The 16,908-nt window shown below is 43.2% G+C and overlaps 1 protein-coding gene across 1 annotated transcript; it reads left to right on the top strand.

Moving 5' to 3' along the window:
• The first annotated feature begins 1,025 nt into the window (after positions 1–1,025).
• Positions 1,026–4,499, top strand: LOC139738021 (uncharacterized). The gene has a single exon (XM_071648686.1). The coding sequence runs from the start codon at positions 1,026–1,028 to the stop codon at positions 4,497–4,499; it is 3,474 nt and encodes a 1,157-aa protein (XP_071504787.1).
• Positions 4,500–16,908: the final 12,409 nt, after the last annotated feature.

Below are 16,908 nucleotides of genomic sequence, written 5' to 3'. Positions count from 1 at the left end.
ACTCGAAACAAGAAGCCAAAGGTTAGACCGCCAGTGGCCACTTGCTTGGCCAGTGAGAGTTAGGCTCAAGGTCCAGTGTCTTAAGGTCAGATTACATTGAGGTGATTGTTGCTATAGTAACGTGATTGTACATTGCAATGGATGTGTATTCTGAACTCATAAAAGTGGGGAAGGAGGCAGGGCTGACAGGCAAGGAATTGGTCGATTTTGCTAGGGATGAAAAGGAGAAACTAGACTTGAAGGAAGAAAAGCTCAGAGAAGAGCGCCAAAAGGAAAGGGATGAACGACAGAAAGAAAGGGAGCATTTGAAAGAAATGAAAGAGCTGGAGCTGCAAATTGCAGCAGCCAGACCTAGAAATGATTCTCCTAGTAATGGCATGAAAAAGGTGAAATTACCTCTTTTCAATGAGAAAACAGATGACTTAGACTCCTATCTATGCAGATTTGAGAGATACGCTGAGAGTATGGGATGGGCAAGAACTCAGTGGGCCCTACCCCTCAGTACACTGTTGACGGGCAAAGGCCTGGAAGTGTATTCCCGAATGCCGTCAGAACTTGCAAATGATTACGATGAATTAAAGGCCGCCTTACTCCAAAGGTATGAGTTGAACGAAGAGGGATTTAGAGCTAAATTCCGGAGCTCGCAGGTAGAGCCTGGCGAGACTCACAGTCAGTTAGCCGAGAGGCTGAAGCGCTATCTCTTGCGTTGGTTAGAGTTAGCTGGTTTTAGGGCTGAGTTTGATGACTTAATTCAATTGATGATAATGGATCAAATTTATGCCAGGAGCTCGAAAGAGCTGAAGCAGTTTGTCCGCGAGAGACATCCGGCAAACTTAGATGAAATGACGAAGCTAGCGGATCAATACAGTCAGGCCCACCCCCATAAGGAACAAAAGAACCACTCCTACAAAGACCAAAAGTGACCTGACAAGGGCCAAAGTCAGGGTCATTTGGCTTCCAAATTCAGTGACCCACAAGAAAATAAGGGGTCAAGTGGTTGTTATGTTTGTGGGAAGGCAGGTCATATGGCTCGAAACTGCCAGGCCAAAACGAATAGTCCGAGACCAAACCGGGCTGCTGCTTTGGATGAAATAAAGGGGTCTGAGGAGAAGACTAGTCAGGACCGAAAGGGGGCTGCCTGTATTGAGGCTAACACCGTTAGATATGAAACGGCAAGACAGCCGGGCTCGTATGTGAAGCTAGCTTCGGGGGATGAAATACCCCTTCTCGAGGCAGGATGCTCTTCGGGAGTCAGACCATCAGGTGTGAACATGCCTGTTCTTCAGGGAAAAGTAGGAGGGCATGTAGTGTCCGTTCTAAGGGACAGTGGCTGTAGTACAGCCGTGGTAAAGTCAGTGTTTGTTAGAACCCCTCAGATTGTTGCAGGGCAGAAGAAGAGGGTGGTTTTGATAGACGGGACTGTCAGAGAATTCCCCATTGCTAGGGTATGGGTAGACACGCCTTTCTACACTGGGGAAGTGGAAGCTCTGGTTATGGAAGACCCAATGTATGAGCTTATTTTGGGGAATATTCCCGGGGTCAGGGACCAAAATAATCCCGATCCACAGTGGTCACTTGATAGTGACGAGGTAGTGGTAGAGGAGGAAGAGATGGTAGAATCATCCGAGGGAGGGGCGGTAGAGACACGTGGCCAGAAAGCGCAAAGTGCGAAACCCCTCAAACCACTGCCGACAGCAAGTGCACTCTCACTCGCGACGAGTAAAGGTGAGTATGAAGCAGCGCAAAAAGCTGACCCGACGCTTGCGAAGGCTTGGCGAGCAGCAGAGAGTGGTCAGAAAACGACGACAAGCAAAGGAAATGAGAGCAAGTTTCTCGTGCATCGAGGCCTGCTCTATCGCGAATTCCAATCTACAAAATTGGAATATGGCAAGCCAGTTCGACAATTGGCCGTACCGAGCGCATACCGTGATGGATTAATGGCGCTTGCCCATGACGGCATAATGTCTGGGCACCTAAAAACGCAGAAAACACTCGACCGATTACAGCAAAGCTTCTATTGGCCAGGTATGGGAGATGACGTCCGGCGATATTGCATATCATGTGATATCTGTCAGCGCACCGTGAATAAGGGGAGCGTGGGTCGCGTGCCGCTCGCGAGCATGCCGCTCATTGATACTCCGTTCAAGCGCGTGGCGATTGACCTCGTAGGACCTTTTGACCCCAAGACCGATCGTGGGAATCGGTATGTTTTGACGCTGGTCGATTATGCAACTCGCTACCCAGAAGCTATTGCATTACCGAGCATTGAAACCGAGCGAGTGGCTGAGGCGCTTGTCGAGATGTTTAGCCGCTTAGGTTTGCCAGATGAGATTCTCTCTGATAGAGGGGCGCAGTTCACTTCTGAGCTAATGAGGGAGTTAGGGCGTTTGCTGTCCGTAAAGCAGCTTAACACAACTCCGTACCATCCCATGTGCAATGGGTTGGTTGAGAGATTCAACGGAACTCTCAAAGCTATGCTGCGACGAATGAGTGCAGAGCGACCCAAAGATTGGGACCGTTATTTACCGGCATTGTTGTTCGCGTATCGGGAGGTACCACAAGCTAGCCTTAGCTTTAGTCCGTTTGAGCTGCTGTATGGCAGGACTGTACGTGGACCTCTCTCCCTGATTAAGACAATCTGGGAAGCGGAAACAGTCGACGAAGAGGTCAAAACAACATACGAGTATGTTGTGGACCTACGAGCGAGACTCGAGGAGACTTGCAAAGTGGCGCATGAGGAGCTCAAGCGCGCATCGAAAAGATATGCCAAGTACTATGACGCAAAGGCACGTGACAGAAAGTTTGAGGTTGGCGACAAAGTGCTCATTATGAGGCCAACGAGCGCAAGCAAGCTCCTGATGCAATGGCAGGGACCGTATACGGTCACAGGCACACTAGGGCGATGTGATGTGAGAGTTGAGGTCAATGGCAAGGTCAAGACCTACCATGTTAATCTCTTGAAGAAGTATGTTGACCGTGCGCGAAGTAGGGACAATGAAGTCCAAGCGAATGCCATCTCCGTAGTCGGAGAGGAGGTCGAACCCGATCTCGACCGACCGTGCATAGGACTGCCCGCCTTATCGCAAAATGAGAGCGTGGCTGACGTGATGATAGATGCGGAACTGGCCGAGTCACAAGCAGCGCAGGTAACCGATCTGCTAAATCAGTTTGATGCGCAATTAACCGATGTACCAGGGCGAACAAACGCGATGGAATGCTCAGTGACACTTACTACCGCTGACCCCGTGGTAAGCAAGCCGTATCCCCTACCACAATCTATGCAAGCTGCGGTAAAAGCAGAATTGAGCGAAATGCTAAAGATGGGCGTGATAGAGAAATCACGATCCAAGTACGCGTCACCGATCGTACTAGTGAAAAAGAAGGATGGAAGTAACAGATTTTGCGTCGACTACCGCAAATTGAATGCTATAACTGTGTTCGATCCAGAACCTATTCCGATTGCTGACACTCTTCTAGCGAAGCTGTCAAGAGGTAAATACTTTTCGAAGTTCGACCTCAGCAAGGGGTATTGGCAGATACCCATGGCCGAGTCTGATAAGGAGAAAACAGCATTCGTCACCGCTGAAGGCCTGTTTCACTTCACCGTGCTGCCGTTTGGTATGGTGAGTGCACCAGCTACCTTCTCACGGCTGATGCGAGAAGTGCTGTTTGGACTCGACAATGTAGTGAACTACATCGACGATATCCTTGTGTTCTCCGAGACCTGGGAAGAACACTTGGATTCCTTGCAAGCTGTACTCTCGAGGCTTGCAGATGCTGGGTTGACCGCGAAGCCAAGTAAATGTCATGTGGGCTTCAAGACTCTCGACTTTCTAGGGCATGTCGTAGGTGGCGGCACGCTGAAGCCTCACCCTGAGAAAGTAGAGCAGATCTTGCAGGCGGAGGTGCCGCAAACAAAGCGGGAGGTGCGCGCGTTTCTAGGGCTAGCTGGGTATTACCGCAAGTTCATACCCAACTTCGCAGCTATCGCCGCACCGCTGTCGGACTTAACAAAGAAAGACAGAGCCAACCGCGTAGACTGGGGACCCCTGGAAGAGCAGGCGTTCAACACGCTGAAGTCCCGACTGACTTCATCCCCCATTCTCCATCTTCCAGACCATGAATCCCCGTTCATACTGGCGACCGACGCGTCTGACGTAGGCATCGGCGCAGTACTGATGCAGCGCGTAGAGGGAGAGAAGTTCCCTATCGCATACATCAGCCGGAAGTTGTCAGACACAGAGCGACGGTATGCCGTCATAGAGCGAGAGTGCCTCGCAATTGCATGGGCAGTAAAAAAGTTCGATGTTTACCTATATGGGAGAGAGTTTGAACTTGAGGTGGATCATCGTCCCCTCATGTACATTGCCAAGGCTAAGTTGCAAAACAACCGAGTCTTGCGCTGGGCACTTGCCCTCCAATCCTACCGCTACCACGTGACCGCTGTCAAGGGAACAGATAACGTTGGGGCAGACTTCCTTAGCCGATGTCCAGAGTAAGAGGGGCATGTTTACCCATAGCAAGGAGATTATCGAATGTTGATATTGTCATGTGTATGTACGGACAAATTAGTTCATACGTGAAAATACTATTGTAGATAGCAGTACTATCTTGAAATGGGGGGTTGTGTCAGGATATGACATATTTTGTATTTGTCACGTAATAAATTGTCTCATTGTACTACAATGGTACTGTTTATTAGGTAGCTCATGTAAGAAATTGATGTTATCGCAATGGTTACAAAAGAAGTGCAGCTTTAAAGACAAAAGCTTGCATCAAAATAACCATATAAGGAGATGTTGCGATGCACAATCAAAGTAAAAGAGAGTGATTTGGAATTAAATGTTTTGGGGATGAGTAAACCCTACATGACGTCAACACACGAGGAAAGGGTATCCCTGGTAGTATGCATCATACTATCTGGTACGTGGACGTCATTCACGACGTCAAACACAAGTTTCTAGCTAGGTCAAAACAGGACCACTTCAAAGAATTTTGGTTTCCGTGGACAGGAAGTGATGATGTCAAGCAGGGGCTTGACCAATGCAAAATGAGATGCTCAGGAAAGTTTTGACAGACAGAAAACGCCAACCAATAAGAAAAGGGGGCAGGACTTCTATGAAAACTTTCTAGGAAGTCACTTGACTTCATTTAACTAATTTTACATGGAGACCTATGGTCCAACAAATGTATAAATATGCAGTGTTTGGGCATAAAATTCAGATGCCACATTATTTGCGGAACACTCAGGACCAGGCTACGGTACTTCGAGATTGCGAAGTTAGAGTAGCAGAGTGGTATTTGGAATCAGTATGATTCAGGGATTGTTGCATTTCGGCTTGGACAGCCTGACCGTCCAGCAGAGAATCTAGGAGGATTCGAGTGTAAACACCAACAACTGTTGTAAGTACACAATCATTTAATTGAAGTTGTTTATGCCATGTAAGTTCCTATGTAATTCCCGATATTGCATTGCATGTGTGATGTTTGTATGTCAAACCGAATTTTAATTGCATTGTTAAAGAAAGAGAGAATTAGAACAACGCTTAGATTTTAATGGGCTGATCAATCACCCCTATTCAACAATGAAAGATAATGATCCATGGTGAAACATTATTATGGAAATTATGTGTGGCTAATCAATGTTAATATGATGGAATATATAATTATATGTTTTGTTGAAGTTATATGAATAGAATCAGGAATAACTAAAGACCACAAATTATAAGGGAGGTATCATGTTATTAAATTAACAGGGTGTTTAGGGTTCCAGGGAGAGAGCCACCGTTTAGGGTTCCAGGGAGAGAACCACCGTTTAGGGTTCCAGGGAGAGAGCCACCGTTTAGGGTTCCAGAGAGAGCCACAGTTTGCGGTTCCAGAGAGGACCAGAAGTCAGGGGAGACGACCCGCTACTTCAGGCAGGGCATCGTCGACAACCTAGAGCAACCAAGCACGGGAGCTTCTAGAATAAACCAACGAGCAGAGCAACCAAGCTCAAGATCAAGTGGAATTGGATATCTGTATTCAAGTTTGTACTATGTTATTGTTGTAAACTACCACAATTTGAGACCAGTATAATAAATCTTATTGATTGTTACATTGTAAGAACACTGTGTGATTGACTACTTATTTCGAGGCACTGTAGTTGCACAAGTCGAAAGAGTTGAATGAGTGAATGGTCTGCTAACAATCTGCTGCATTTAGAGAAAGTCAACCTTTGACTATAGAAAAGATCCCAGTCGCAGGGAGGACTTTCGTTCCCCACATTCAGAGGAAAGTCCCCTGTGACACATATAACCCATGGATTACGCTGGACTTGTGATCTGGACATTTGGTGTTATTGGTGATGAGTATTAGCTATCTACCTTTTTACAGCCTGTCTTCATTTCCAGTAGTGTGCAGCCATCATAGCCAGGCACTCCACTATACTTAGTCTTGCCTGTACAGACTATAGCGGAGTCTGAAGACCAGTGACAACAATGGGGACACTCCTGTGGAGACTCTCTGTGATCATTGTGCTTCTCTGCCCTGACCGTGGACTAGGACAATGCATGTATTTAACTGTTGCCAATGTACATGTCAGGCACCCTGTGCAGTATACCAGGAAACCAATACCATATTGCAGCAACACTGTGGCTACTTTACAACTACTACTACTACAGGCTGGAGATATGATACGAATTTGCTGTATAAATTGAACCCCTTCATATCAGATGACAAGCTGCAAAGGCTTCCCCACCAACTTTGGCGCATAATCTCATCCCTCGGCATAGGAAGGAAACGCAAAACACGTTGTGGGACCAGAGGTGGAGCCAAACGAGTAGTTGCTGATCAACCGCCAAATCTGCATCCAGAGTCTGCGGACATGAACGACGTCATACCATCTGCAACTAACGGTGAGCTCCCTTGCGGTACTGATCACACTCAGCACCCAATAAGTGTATTGATTACAGGATATTTGCATAGGACAAGAACCAATAACATGGTTCTATCAGTCAATCCTTCAAACCTGGTCCACATGACAGCCGCAAATGCTTTTAAGAAAAAGTCACCTAGGTATAACTTTCCTCGTTTCCTCATGAGTAATGTGAGATCTCTCAAAAACAAAGCTGATGAACTTCGTATTCATGATAAATAATGAGATAGATGTCTGTGTCCTCAGTGAAACATGGATGACCAGTGAATCTGTAGACTTCTTCGACATAAATGGCTTCACACATTTTGACAAATACCGAGAGGAGAGGAGGAGGTGTATCAATTTACGTAAGAGACAACCTATCCCCTAAGCATGTATCTGAAATTCCAGTCCCGAGAGACATAGAGGTGGTCTGGTGTCAAATCCGACCAAAGGCTTCCACGTGAGGTATCCATCATCTACATTGCCTCAGTGTATTGTGCACCCAACTGTGGTATCGAGCCAGACTTGACTGACCATCTCATTACCAGTGTCGACACAATCCGCACGCAACACCCCGATGCTGGCTTCGTAGTGCTCGGGGACTTCAACCAACTGGACACTGATACCATCTGCCAAAATATATCACTCCAGCAAATTATCAAGGCCCCTACACGTAACAATGAGCTCTTGGACAAGATAATGACAAACCTTATGAGATTTTACAGAAATGCGGAGATTATATCCCCTCTTGGACTCAGTGATCACAATATTGTCTTGTGGTACCCGCAACAGAGCTCCCTTCTAGTGTAAGTATGTTGTGCACACACGAGTACTCAGTACTCAGACTCCGACATTCGATCATTCAGTCGATGGATATCAAGCCATACCTGGAGTGACGACAGTGATGCAAGTGAGACTGCAGGAAAATGTGATGCTTTCTACGCAGCTCTGCATTCAGCCATCGATCGATTTTCCCAACAAAACAAGTGAAAACTCATCAAAATGACAAGCCCTGGGTGAAAAGTCCTCAAAGCACTGATAAAACAACGACAAAGCCTGTTCACGAGTGGATCCAAACATCAGTGGAGAGCCTGCAGCAACAAAGTGATCAGAACCATCGCTAGGGAGAAGCATCGTTTCTATCATGACCGTGTTCATAATATTAAGCGTGAAGACCCAAAGTCTTGGTACAGGCATATTCGAATCATGACCCCTGGATCTCGGCAATGTCCCAACATCGACGTCCCAAATATGGACCAATCAGAGGCGCTTAAAATAGCTTCAGCTATCAATAAGCAATTTGTGCAGGTTGCTGGTGACATACCACCACTAAATCGCAATAACATTCCTGCCTACCTACCAGCACGAGGACCTCCCCCATCAGTCCAACCATGGGAGGTGATGCGTCAGTTGGAGCGGGTTAAAGTTGGAAAGTCAGCTGGACCTGATGAAGTACCTGCACGTTTGATAAAGATGTTTTCATATGAGTTAGCATACCCATCAACAACTATCCTTAACAGTTCCTTTGCAAGTGGTGAAGTACCTGAAAGGTGGAAAAGGGGAATCGTTGTCCCTATCCCTAAGGAAAAGCCAGCAAGAGTAGACAAATTAAGGCCGATTTCCCTCACAGATCACTTTGTTAAGGTAGACGAGTTATTCGTCACCAAATGGCTTATATCAGATATATCAATGAAATTAGACCCCAAACAATTTGGTTGTAGATCCGAAGGTCCACCACACATTGCCTTCGTTGACATGGTAAATTTTCTTGCAAAGGGCGCTGACAAATTAGGAGCAACTTCAACCTTGGTGACAACGGACTTTTCAAAAGCATTGGATCGAGTGGACCATGGAATTGTCATTACCAAACTAATTAATCTTATTTCAAATCGGTCCAGCGTACCCTGGATTGCTATAGCTTCTTGACAGATCGTTATCAGTGTGTTCGTTAGCAGGGTGTCACCTCTGATTGGCAACCTGCTACGGCAGGTGTGCCACAGGGAACACGGTTGAGCCCCGTTCTGTTTTTGGTCTTGATAAATGATGCCCTGACTTCTTCCAATCTGCAACACTAGAAGTATGTAGATGATTTGAGTATAGCATAAACAACTTCAAGAGGTGCACAGTGCACAATCCAAGGCTCACTAGACGATCTCCACATATGGTGTATCGCTAACAATATGAAGTTAAATTTAAGTAAATGTAACGTGATGAGGATTGATTTTGGCCGAACTCAGCTGCCTTTGTGTACGATACAACTTACCTAGGCGTAGAAACTCTTTTTGAGGTTCAAGCAGTGAAGGTTCTTGGTATAATGTTGCGGTCAGATCTAAAATGGGATGTACCAGGTGAATAATATGCTCGCCCAAGCCAACAGAAGGTTGTACATGCTCAGGTCACTCAAACAATTCAAACTTAGATCGAAAGACCTCCTCACAGTTTAAAAGGGGTATGTTAGACCAGTGGTTGAGTATGCCTGTCCAGTTTGACACCCCGGTCTCACTACCAAACAATGAAACCAGCTAGAAAGGATTAAAAAAAGAGCCCTCAGAGTTGTGCTTGGACATTTATATGAGACATATGATAATGCCCAGCAAATTAACCAATCTCCAATCTCTCTATGAAAGAAGAACGGATTTGTGCAGTCAATTCGCCAAATCGTTGTTAAAATCACCCCACTTTCGAAAATGGCTGCCCACTCCTAGACAAAACCCATACACTGGTTCCCTGAGGAGAGTCGTCCCATTCACCGGTGTCAGATGAAGAACGAATAGGTACAAGAAAAGCCCCATACCATTTCTAGTGGACCTAATGAACAAATACAGGTATGTGCATAAATGCCCATTGTATGCCGAGTTTTGAAGTCGCAGCTCCTTACGTATATATTATGTACATTTTGCTGTTGTATATATGAAATTAGTAACGTTTTGTGATTTTACTACACAACCCACGATTACTCGCGTCTGAAGGTACAGCGTATGATTTTCTTGAAACGCAGAGCGTTTACACACATGTATGAAATATCTGACTTTTTTGGGTGGGGGGGGGGGCATGCGTCATGGGGTCAGAGTCTAAAGGTTAATGGTTAAGAGAATAGAAAGGAAGCAAGTTATGATTATGAAATTTGAATACACGCATGTATATGGTTCAAAGACTTGGTGAAAGTTCAAGACTCAATTATTTAAAGGGGATGGCTAGTAACTGATTAGTGGGAATCTGTGGGAATGCTGGGGGATGATTGTTCCAATTCTTGTGGGATTCATTTAGGAGTACATTATATAATTATATAAAATAGCATACATACTTATGATACAGGCCGGCAGTGCACGACAAAAGTTATAGTGCACGTAAAATATAACGATTGCAGACGATAACCCACTATCGATTTGATATCGGTTTTTGCTCCCTCATTTTAATCATCGAGTACTTGAATCCCGCACCTTATCAACGCGATTGCGCCGCAACCGCGATATGCTTTGCTCGATATTATCGTTATTCTCAATTCTCGCAGGCTGGCTATGCCAGCAACTTATCTGTGTGGGACTAGACTTTCAGCGGTAGATTTAAACATGGAAGCTGAAATGAACAGTAGGTTCGCTACTTTTAGAGAGACTGATCTATATAAACAGTATCTTAGACAATAAGGACACAAAGGATGCCATCAAATACGCCCTACGAATTTTGGACTCCTACTGTTCTGAAAAAGGAATCAATCCGACGGATATTACTGAGCAAGTCAACCCAAGATTTGTGCCGCTTTCTCCGTACATTCTACGCGGAAATGCGCCGTGGAAATGGGCAGCGTGTGGTGTGTACAGTATACGCTAAGTGCTCTTTGATCACGCTACGCTATGAACTTTACTGCGACATTCACAACACACTCTCGGAATCCGCATGTGCAGCAATGGGGCCTGGCACGAGCCTTGTGTTTAAATCCAGTAGATCCCTAATCCTACAAAACATCATCTAGTCCTGGTCCTGGACCCACAGTGCAGTAAGTAGGGCGTCTAACGTGTTACTGTTAGTGTTACTGTTAGTAGGATCCATGGTAGACCTATTGTAGGGTCAAGTGTTAACTAGCTCTGTCGCTCGTATAAAAGTGACGTACAGTACAGTGTACGTAGATCTAGTATAAAAACGTTAGGCCAGGGCCCCTAGGGCCCTAGACCTAACCTATCGTAGGGCCTAGAAAACGTTAGATATAACCACGTAGACCCTAGACTCTATAGTTGAATTTGGATCTTCAGGATTTTGTCTACACAGGTTCAAAGAAACTGGTATTATTGCTTGTGTAGACACGTGTAACTGTTAGAAATGATCTAGGAGTACAGGACCTTGGCTTATCTTGCCTGGGTATGTATGCTATTTTATATATCACATAGTGCATGACATCTTATTGCACTATAACAAGTACCAAGCACCTCCAAATTCTGAATTTGCCCTCAGGCAATTATATTCAATTCGGCCTGCGGCCTCATTGAATATAACTGGCCTTCGGGGCAAATTCAGAATTTGTCGGTGCTTATATTGTTATAGTGCATTCAGCCTCATGCACTATATAATATATATTGTTGTGTGAAAACCATTTGCTTCAGAACGGTCTAATATTCAAGTAATGTGTAGTGTAATGCCCCGTCACTGTACAGGCATGCTAACCTGGAAACATCAAGCTGCACATTACTTAAATATGAGGCCATTCTGAATCAAATAATTTTCACACAACGATAGATATATAATGCACTCTTAAATGAATCCGACAAGGATTGGAACAATCATCCCCCAGATTTCCCACTAATTCCCACGGATCAGTTACTAGCCATCCCCTTTAATGCCGGACTCATTATTATCATTACTGTTGTTGCATAATAATGTTCAGATTTGCCTAGTGTATTTATTTTTGCATATATCTTGATAATAAAAGAACTGTATGGAGATTGAATAATTTGTAGTATTATTATGCAGAAGCTTATAATTATAGATATATGTTTATGTTAGTGCATGTATTTGTCCTTATTTCAACTGAAGTGCAATGATGTGCTTACATCTGTACGTTCATTATGTTTGAATCGTCTGTTTTTATATTTATCCGGATGCATACAACTTCTTTCCCTTTCTTTCCTTCATTTTCCCCTCTACTCACTCTTCTTCTTCTCCTCCTTTACCCTTGCATTTCTCCTGCTCTTCTTTTGTGCCTCCCTTTTCTTCTCTCCTAGCCTGTGTTTCTTTTTTCTCCTCTCTCCTCCTCACTCTGTTCTTGTCAGCCTCACACTTCATATACAATGTAGCATTCTCTATCTCTCAACGTTCCTCATTCCGCGCCTCCCCTCTTCTTCTATTTGTTCTATACCCTCTTTATTAGCTAAAAGGGTTGTGATATGTCAATAATGGAGGATATAAGGTACATATATGTAAACTGGATTTGATTTCTTTTTTTTTCACCCAACTCTACTTATGTTGTAATATGATTTATATACAGAATGTACAAGGTGTATTGCCACTATTAATGTACTGATGATTCGTTGTTGTTGTTGTCGTCGTAATGATTGTATTTTGTGCTAGTTTTGTATATGTAATTTATTTTGTCTCACAGTATTTTTATCGATGCAAAACAGACGCAATTCAACCATTTGGCTGCGAAGTTTGAAGATCAATAAACCATTCATTCATAGATAAACATGTTAAGATTTCACGTATTGGTTCCACGAAAGCATTAGTGATGATCGCAGGCAAAATTGTAATCGGATAGATCGAAACCATAGCGACAGCAGTAACATGTTATCATTAATGACATTCTTTACAGGGTTTCCGTGTGTCTGACTACAGTAGATGCATCAATGAAACCCTGGGAAAGCAAACAGACATCTTGCAAATGTTAGTCTTTGAACGAACGTTTAAAAGGGAATTTACCTCAAGCATATTCATTATTGTGGATTGAGTGAATGCAGCAATTATAAGTAAAACACATTAGTTAAGGTTTAAGGAAACTCGGACAACCTGTTTTTCAACTGTTGGTGGCAAGACCGTTGCATCAGAAGACTAGGTCAAGACACCATACATTGACTATGATTTAAGAAAAAAGGGGGAAAAAATAACGTATTTTCAATTTTCTAGAATGATAAAAGAACGGCATATAGGCTTACAGAAAGCAGGGGGGAATAATATTACCCTGGACATGATATATACACAAATGTTAGTACCAACTCAAGGGACATGCGTACTTTTCATTTGAAAATTTAATTATATTTTGTTTAGTTTACTTTGAATTTTCTTCAGATGGAAGTTCGTATTATGTGATGTCATGACCTGTAGGTAGTCTTCTGCACGTCATTTCATTTTTAAGAAGTTTGTTTATTTTCTAGATTGATTATTAACCCCTTTTAATCTGCGGATTAACGAAACCCTAATTCGGTTTTGGATCAACAAAGCCTACGTCACTTTATGGATTAGCTAACCCTTTTTCCATTTTAGAGTAAGCAAATTTCTGCTTTTCGAACAACTGAACCCTCAGATTAACGGACAGATGAAATAACGAACTATCGAAAAAGGAACCTTCAGTATAAAGAGACCGTGGATTAAGAAACTGCCGGCGAAGGAATGGGAAAGCAACACTGTCATATAATTACCAGCTACTCACAGAACGAAAACAAATGGTCCAGTCGAAAAATAAAATACGAAACATTAAGTGGCCAAGAGCAATTGCAAACTGATCGATCGTAGCATTGAGCATCCGGGCCACAACACAGCGTGCAGATCAATCTTTGAATCTTTTTGTTCGTTTGTCCTGAATACCTGTCAGTAAGTTTATTAGCTGGGATAAAGATGATGATTATGAACATCTATATGCTAAATAGTGTAAGGGTTGTGAGAATTTAGCCTATCAAAGCCTCAAAGATAGCAATGTATGTGTACAGTTAATTATAGGCCTACATGAGAGACACTGAAATACAAACGAAAAATGCACGGACGCTCAGACACACACGGACAGACAGAGATATGATTAGAAATCAATATCATCATGTCCAAAGTAATTTCCAGTGAAAGAAAATGAGGTGTTTCAGTATTTCCATTTTTCTCTATTTTTTTTTCGGGGGGGGGGGCAGTAGTACCAATAATGATAACAGATATCGTATTAAATACGTAGTACTTCAACGTGTTTTTTCCACATGATTACATGAGGAAGTCAACTCAAGTGGCTGGATTCTGACCAGGATATTAGAGTCACTCTCAATTTCACTGTGATAGGGAGAGGGACTGGAATTATTATCAATTTGCCTTCGAATAAAGACAAAGAGTGTCTTCCTTGGTAATGTTAATCGCTTGCTTCTTGCTCAACGAGCCCTTGCTTTCGTCTTCAACTCCGGAAAGTCCCGTGACGTGTACGTATTTTTCATTTTTTTTTGTACCCCAGTCATACTTTTTGATCCGTTGTTTTACTTGCCTGTGTAGACAGACGAATAACTTCAACTATTAGCGTGCAAGCCTAAACTAAAGGCCGTGTCACACCATTCCGGGCAAGCTACGCGGGCTTGTGGCGAGGAGGTAGTTTCCAGCACGTAGAAGATTTTCAGCGGGCGAACAATGTTTGCAATTTTCATTCATGCCTTGTCATACCGTACGGAAGAACTTCTGCGGCTTGACTTGCGGGGAAACAAATTTACTCCCCGGAGCTCTCCGCAGTTGGTCCGCACCTGACAGTATCTAGCGCGTAGTTGCCCGGAGGTGCTCACGCACGTCCGATTTAACCGCAACCAAGTTTTGAGCATGACCAAAACTTTTTCCGGGTGAGTCGCGGGAATGCCCGTAGAGGTCCACGCAGAACGCCAGTAGGAGACCCTTAGCGGCAGTACTTCCCAGGCAATTCCCACGCAGGTACTTCGCAGTCCCGTATGCAGCCAAGATAATGAAATTCTGTGAGATTTCAGCCATTCCATTAGAGGAATTCCTTCACTGAGTTGTCAGCCCCCACGCGACTGGTACAAAGGTCACACAGTATACTCGCAAGTACAACGCGTCCAGCAAGTAAGACACATGCGCTGACTCGTACAAATCTTTTTCCGCCCTCAGGAATGTCCGGTATGCTAGAAAATCCCTACACGTAACAAGCCCGAGTAGCTTGCCCGGAAAGGTGTGACAGGGCCTAAACACGGTTGCGGGTAAAAAAAAAAAAATATGCGTGCGCACCTCCGGGCGACTACTTTTGAGATACATGCTAGGTACTGTCATGTGCGGATCATCTACGGGGACCTCCGGGTAGTCAAAATTGTTCTTTGCCAGTCGCACGCAAGGCTGGTGTGACACGCCTTTAGGGGCCCAGGAGATGCGGAAGGGTTGAGTCATTTTTTATATTATGATCCGTGTTTGTAATACAGCAGTTGTTGAAGTACAATTATGAAGCTGTAGAGTATACTATAAAAATCTATTCTAGATCATTGCATAATTCAACAGACTTGTAGCTCAACACTCCCGCGATGTAAATAGATTCGAGCCACGTCTTCATGAGAGTTTTGCCAGCTTTTGAATGTATTGTGTCATTTGTTGGAGAGTTGAACCATGATTATTTAGACAGATACAAATCAATTTAAAAATCTTGCTTACGAGTAGCCAGAAAAAAAATCTTAACATAATCTGAATCAAACAGAATTGGTTTTCATCTAACATACAGGTAGACATCTGAAAACATAGGAAGTTCAAACACTATGAGATGCCCTTTATCGACACCCATAAGAATCATTGGTACATTGCAATGATGTTTTGCTTAATTACATTTTGCAATGAGACTTCGTAACTTTTTTCCCCTGTAACTTTCCTACGTCTCAGGATAATCCCTTGTACAATGAAGCAAAGAAAAAAAAAATGCTCATCGGAACTACAACCTAAATCTTTAAAAGTAACAAGGCATCATAATAATATCACAAGCTATATAAATGATAAGGTAAGCCTTATTTTTGCAATATTAATAACAGAGTCTTATTTCCCATTTAAAAATGCATGTGCTTTGTATCAACCTTTGTCCTAGCATGACATATACAGGTAAGTAACGTAAATTAAATAACCTAGATTACAGACTTTGTGAGGATAAAAATACATTATTTCTGGTCAAAGTACAATATTCTGGTGCCGCTGCGACAGAATGGTAGTCATTCATGTCCATCGTGTGTGTTCATAGACACTGTTCATACATAATGTGAAAAGCAAAAGTCATTATTAAACTGTTCATTCAAAGACATAAAACATGTACAATATTTGATGAATTGCCAAAAAAAAAAAAAAGTTTAAACCAGCCCCAGCTATTACGATTTCCGACCTCACGGAAGAAAAAAATTATGTAACCTATTAAGGCGATGAGAATACTATTTTCCTTTCTATTTCGAAAACCTACCAAAACTTGCCGAACACGCTTGATATGTTCACGTCACTGAATCCAGCACTGAATGGACTCAGGAAAGCAAAAGCAGACAAGGTCCTATAGGCAATACACAGATTCAAGGTGTAACTGTTTTCCTAGGTGAGCTTTTTGTTGAAATAGCCGAATAAATGCCATGCTATATACCGCAAAGGGAATCTAACGCTTTTCCGTGCCCATCCCCCTGTAGTCGGGTTCCTTATGTAATTTCGCCAGATTTTTTTTTTTTTTTGTAGAGTATCAAAATTATACATTTTTGGAAAGGTTATTGCATAAGCAATCAGGAAAACAATGTTTCCATTTGTGCCGATACCTATATGGCCGCCATCTTGGATTTTTCCAAAATGGCCGCCATGAAACATGTTTTCTTCGATATATCGGCTTCTAAATGACCCAGAAATTTGATTTTGACAGCAAAATTACCATTTTCAGGGCCAAGAAATCCAATGGTAGCAAAATGAATAAGCTAAATCTAACAATAACCTCAGATAATTTACAATTTCAATTTTATCACTTGTTTTACAAGTGACCAGACATGAACATTGCAATAAGTTAATGTCCATGGCTGTGGGACCACTGCTCATTATAAGAGAAATGGATTCAATCT

This window comes from Diadema antillarum, unplaced genomic scaffold (genome assembly GCF_040938485.1).
Source record: "Diadema antillarum isolate AM-2024a unplaced genomic scaffold, OU_Dant_1.0 seq00000719_RagTag, whole genome shotgun sequence".
Taxonomy (NCBI): domain Eukaryota; kingdom Metazoa; phylum Echinodermata; class Echinoidea; order Diadematoida; family Diadematidae; genus Diadema; species Diadema antillarum.
The sequence above is the reverse complement of the archived record's forward strand: the minus strand, read 5'-3'. Positions and strand labels throughout refer to the sequence as shown.

Coding starts and splice junctions, on each gene's coding strand:
- LOC139738021 (XM_071648686.1), top strand. CDS start 1,026: ATGGCTCGAAACTGCCAGGCCAAAACGAATAGTCCGAGACCAAACCGG.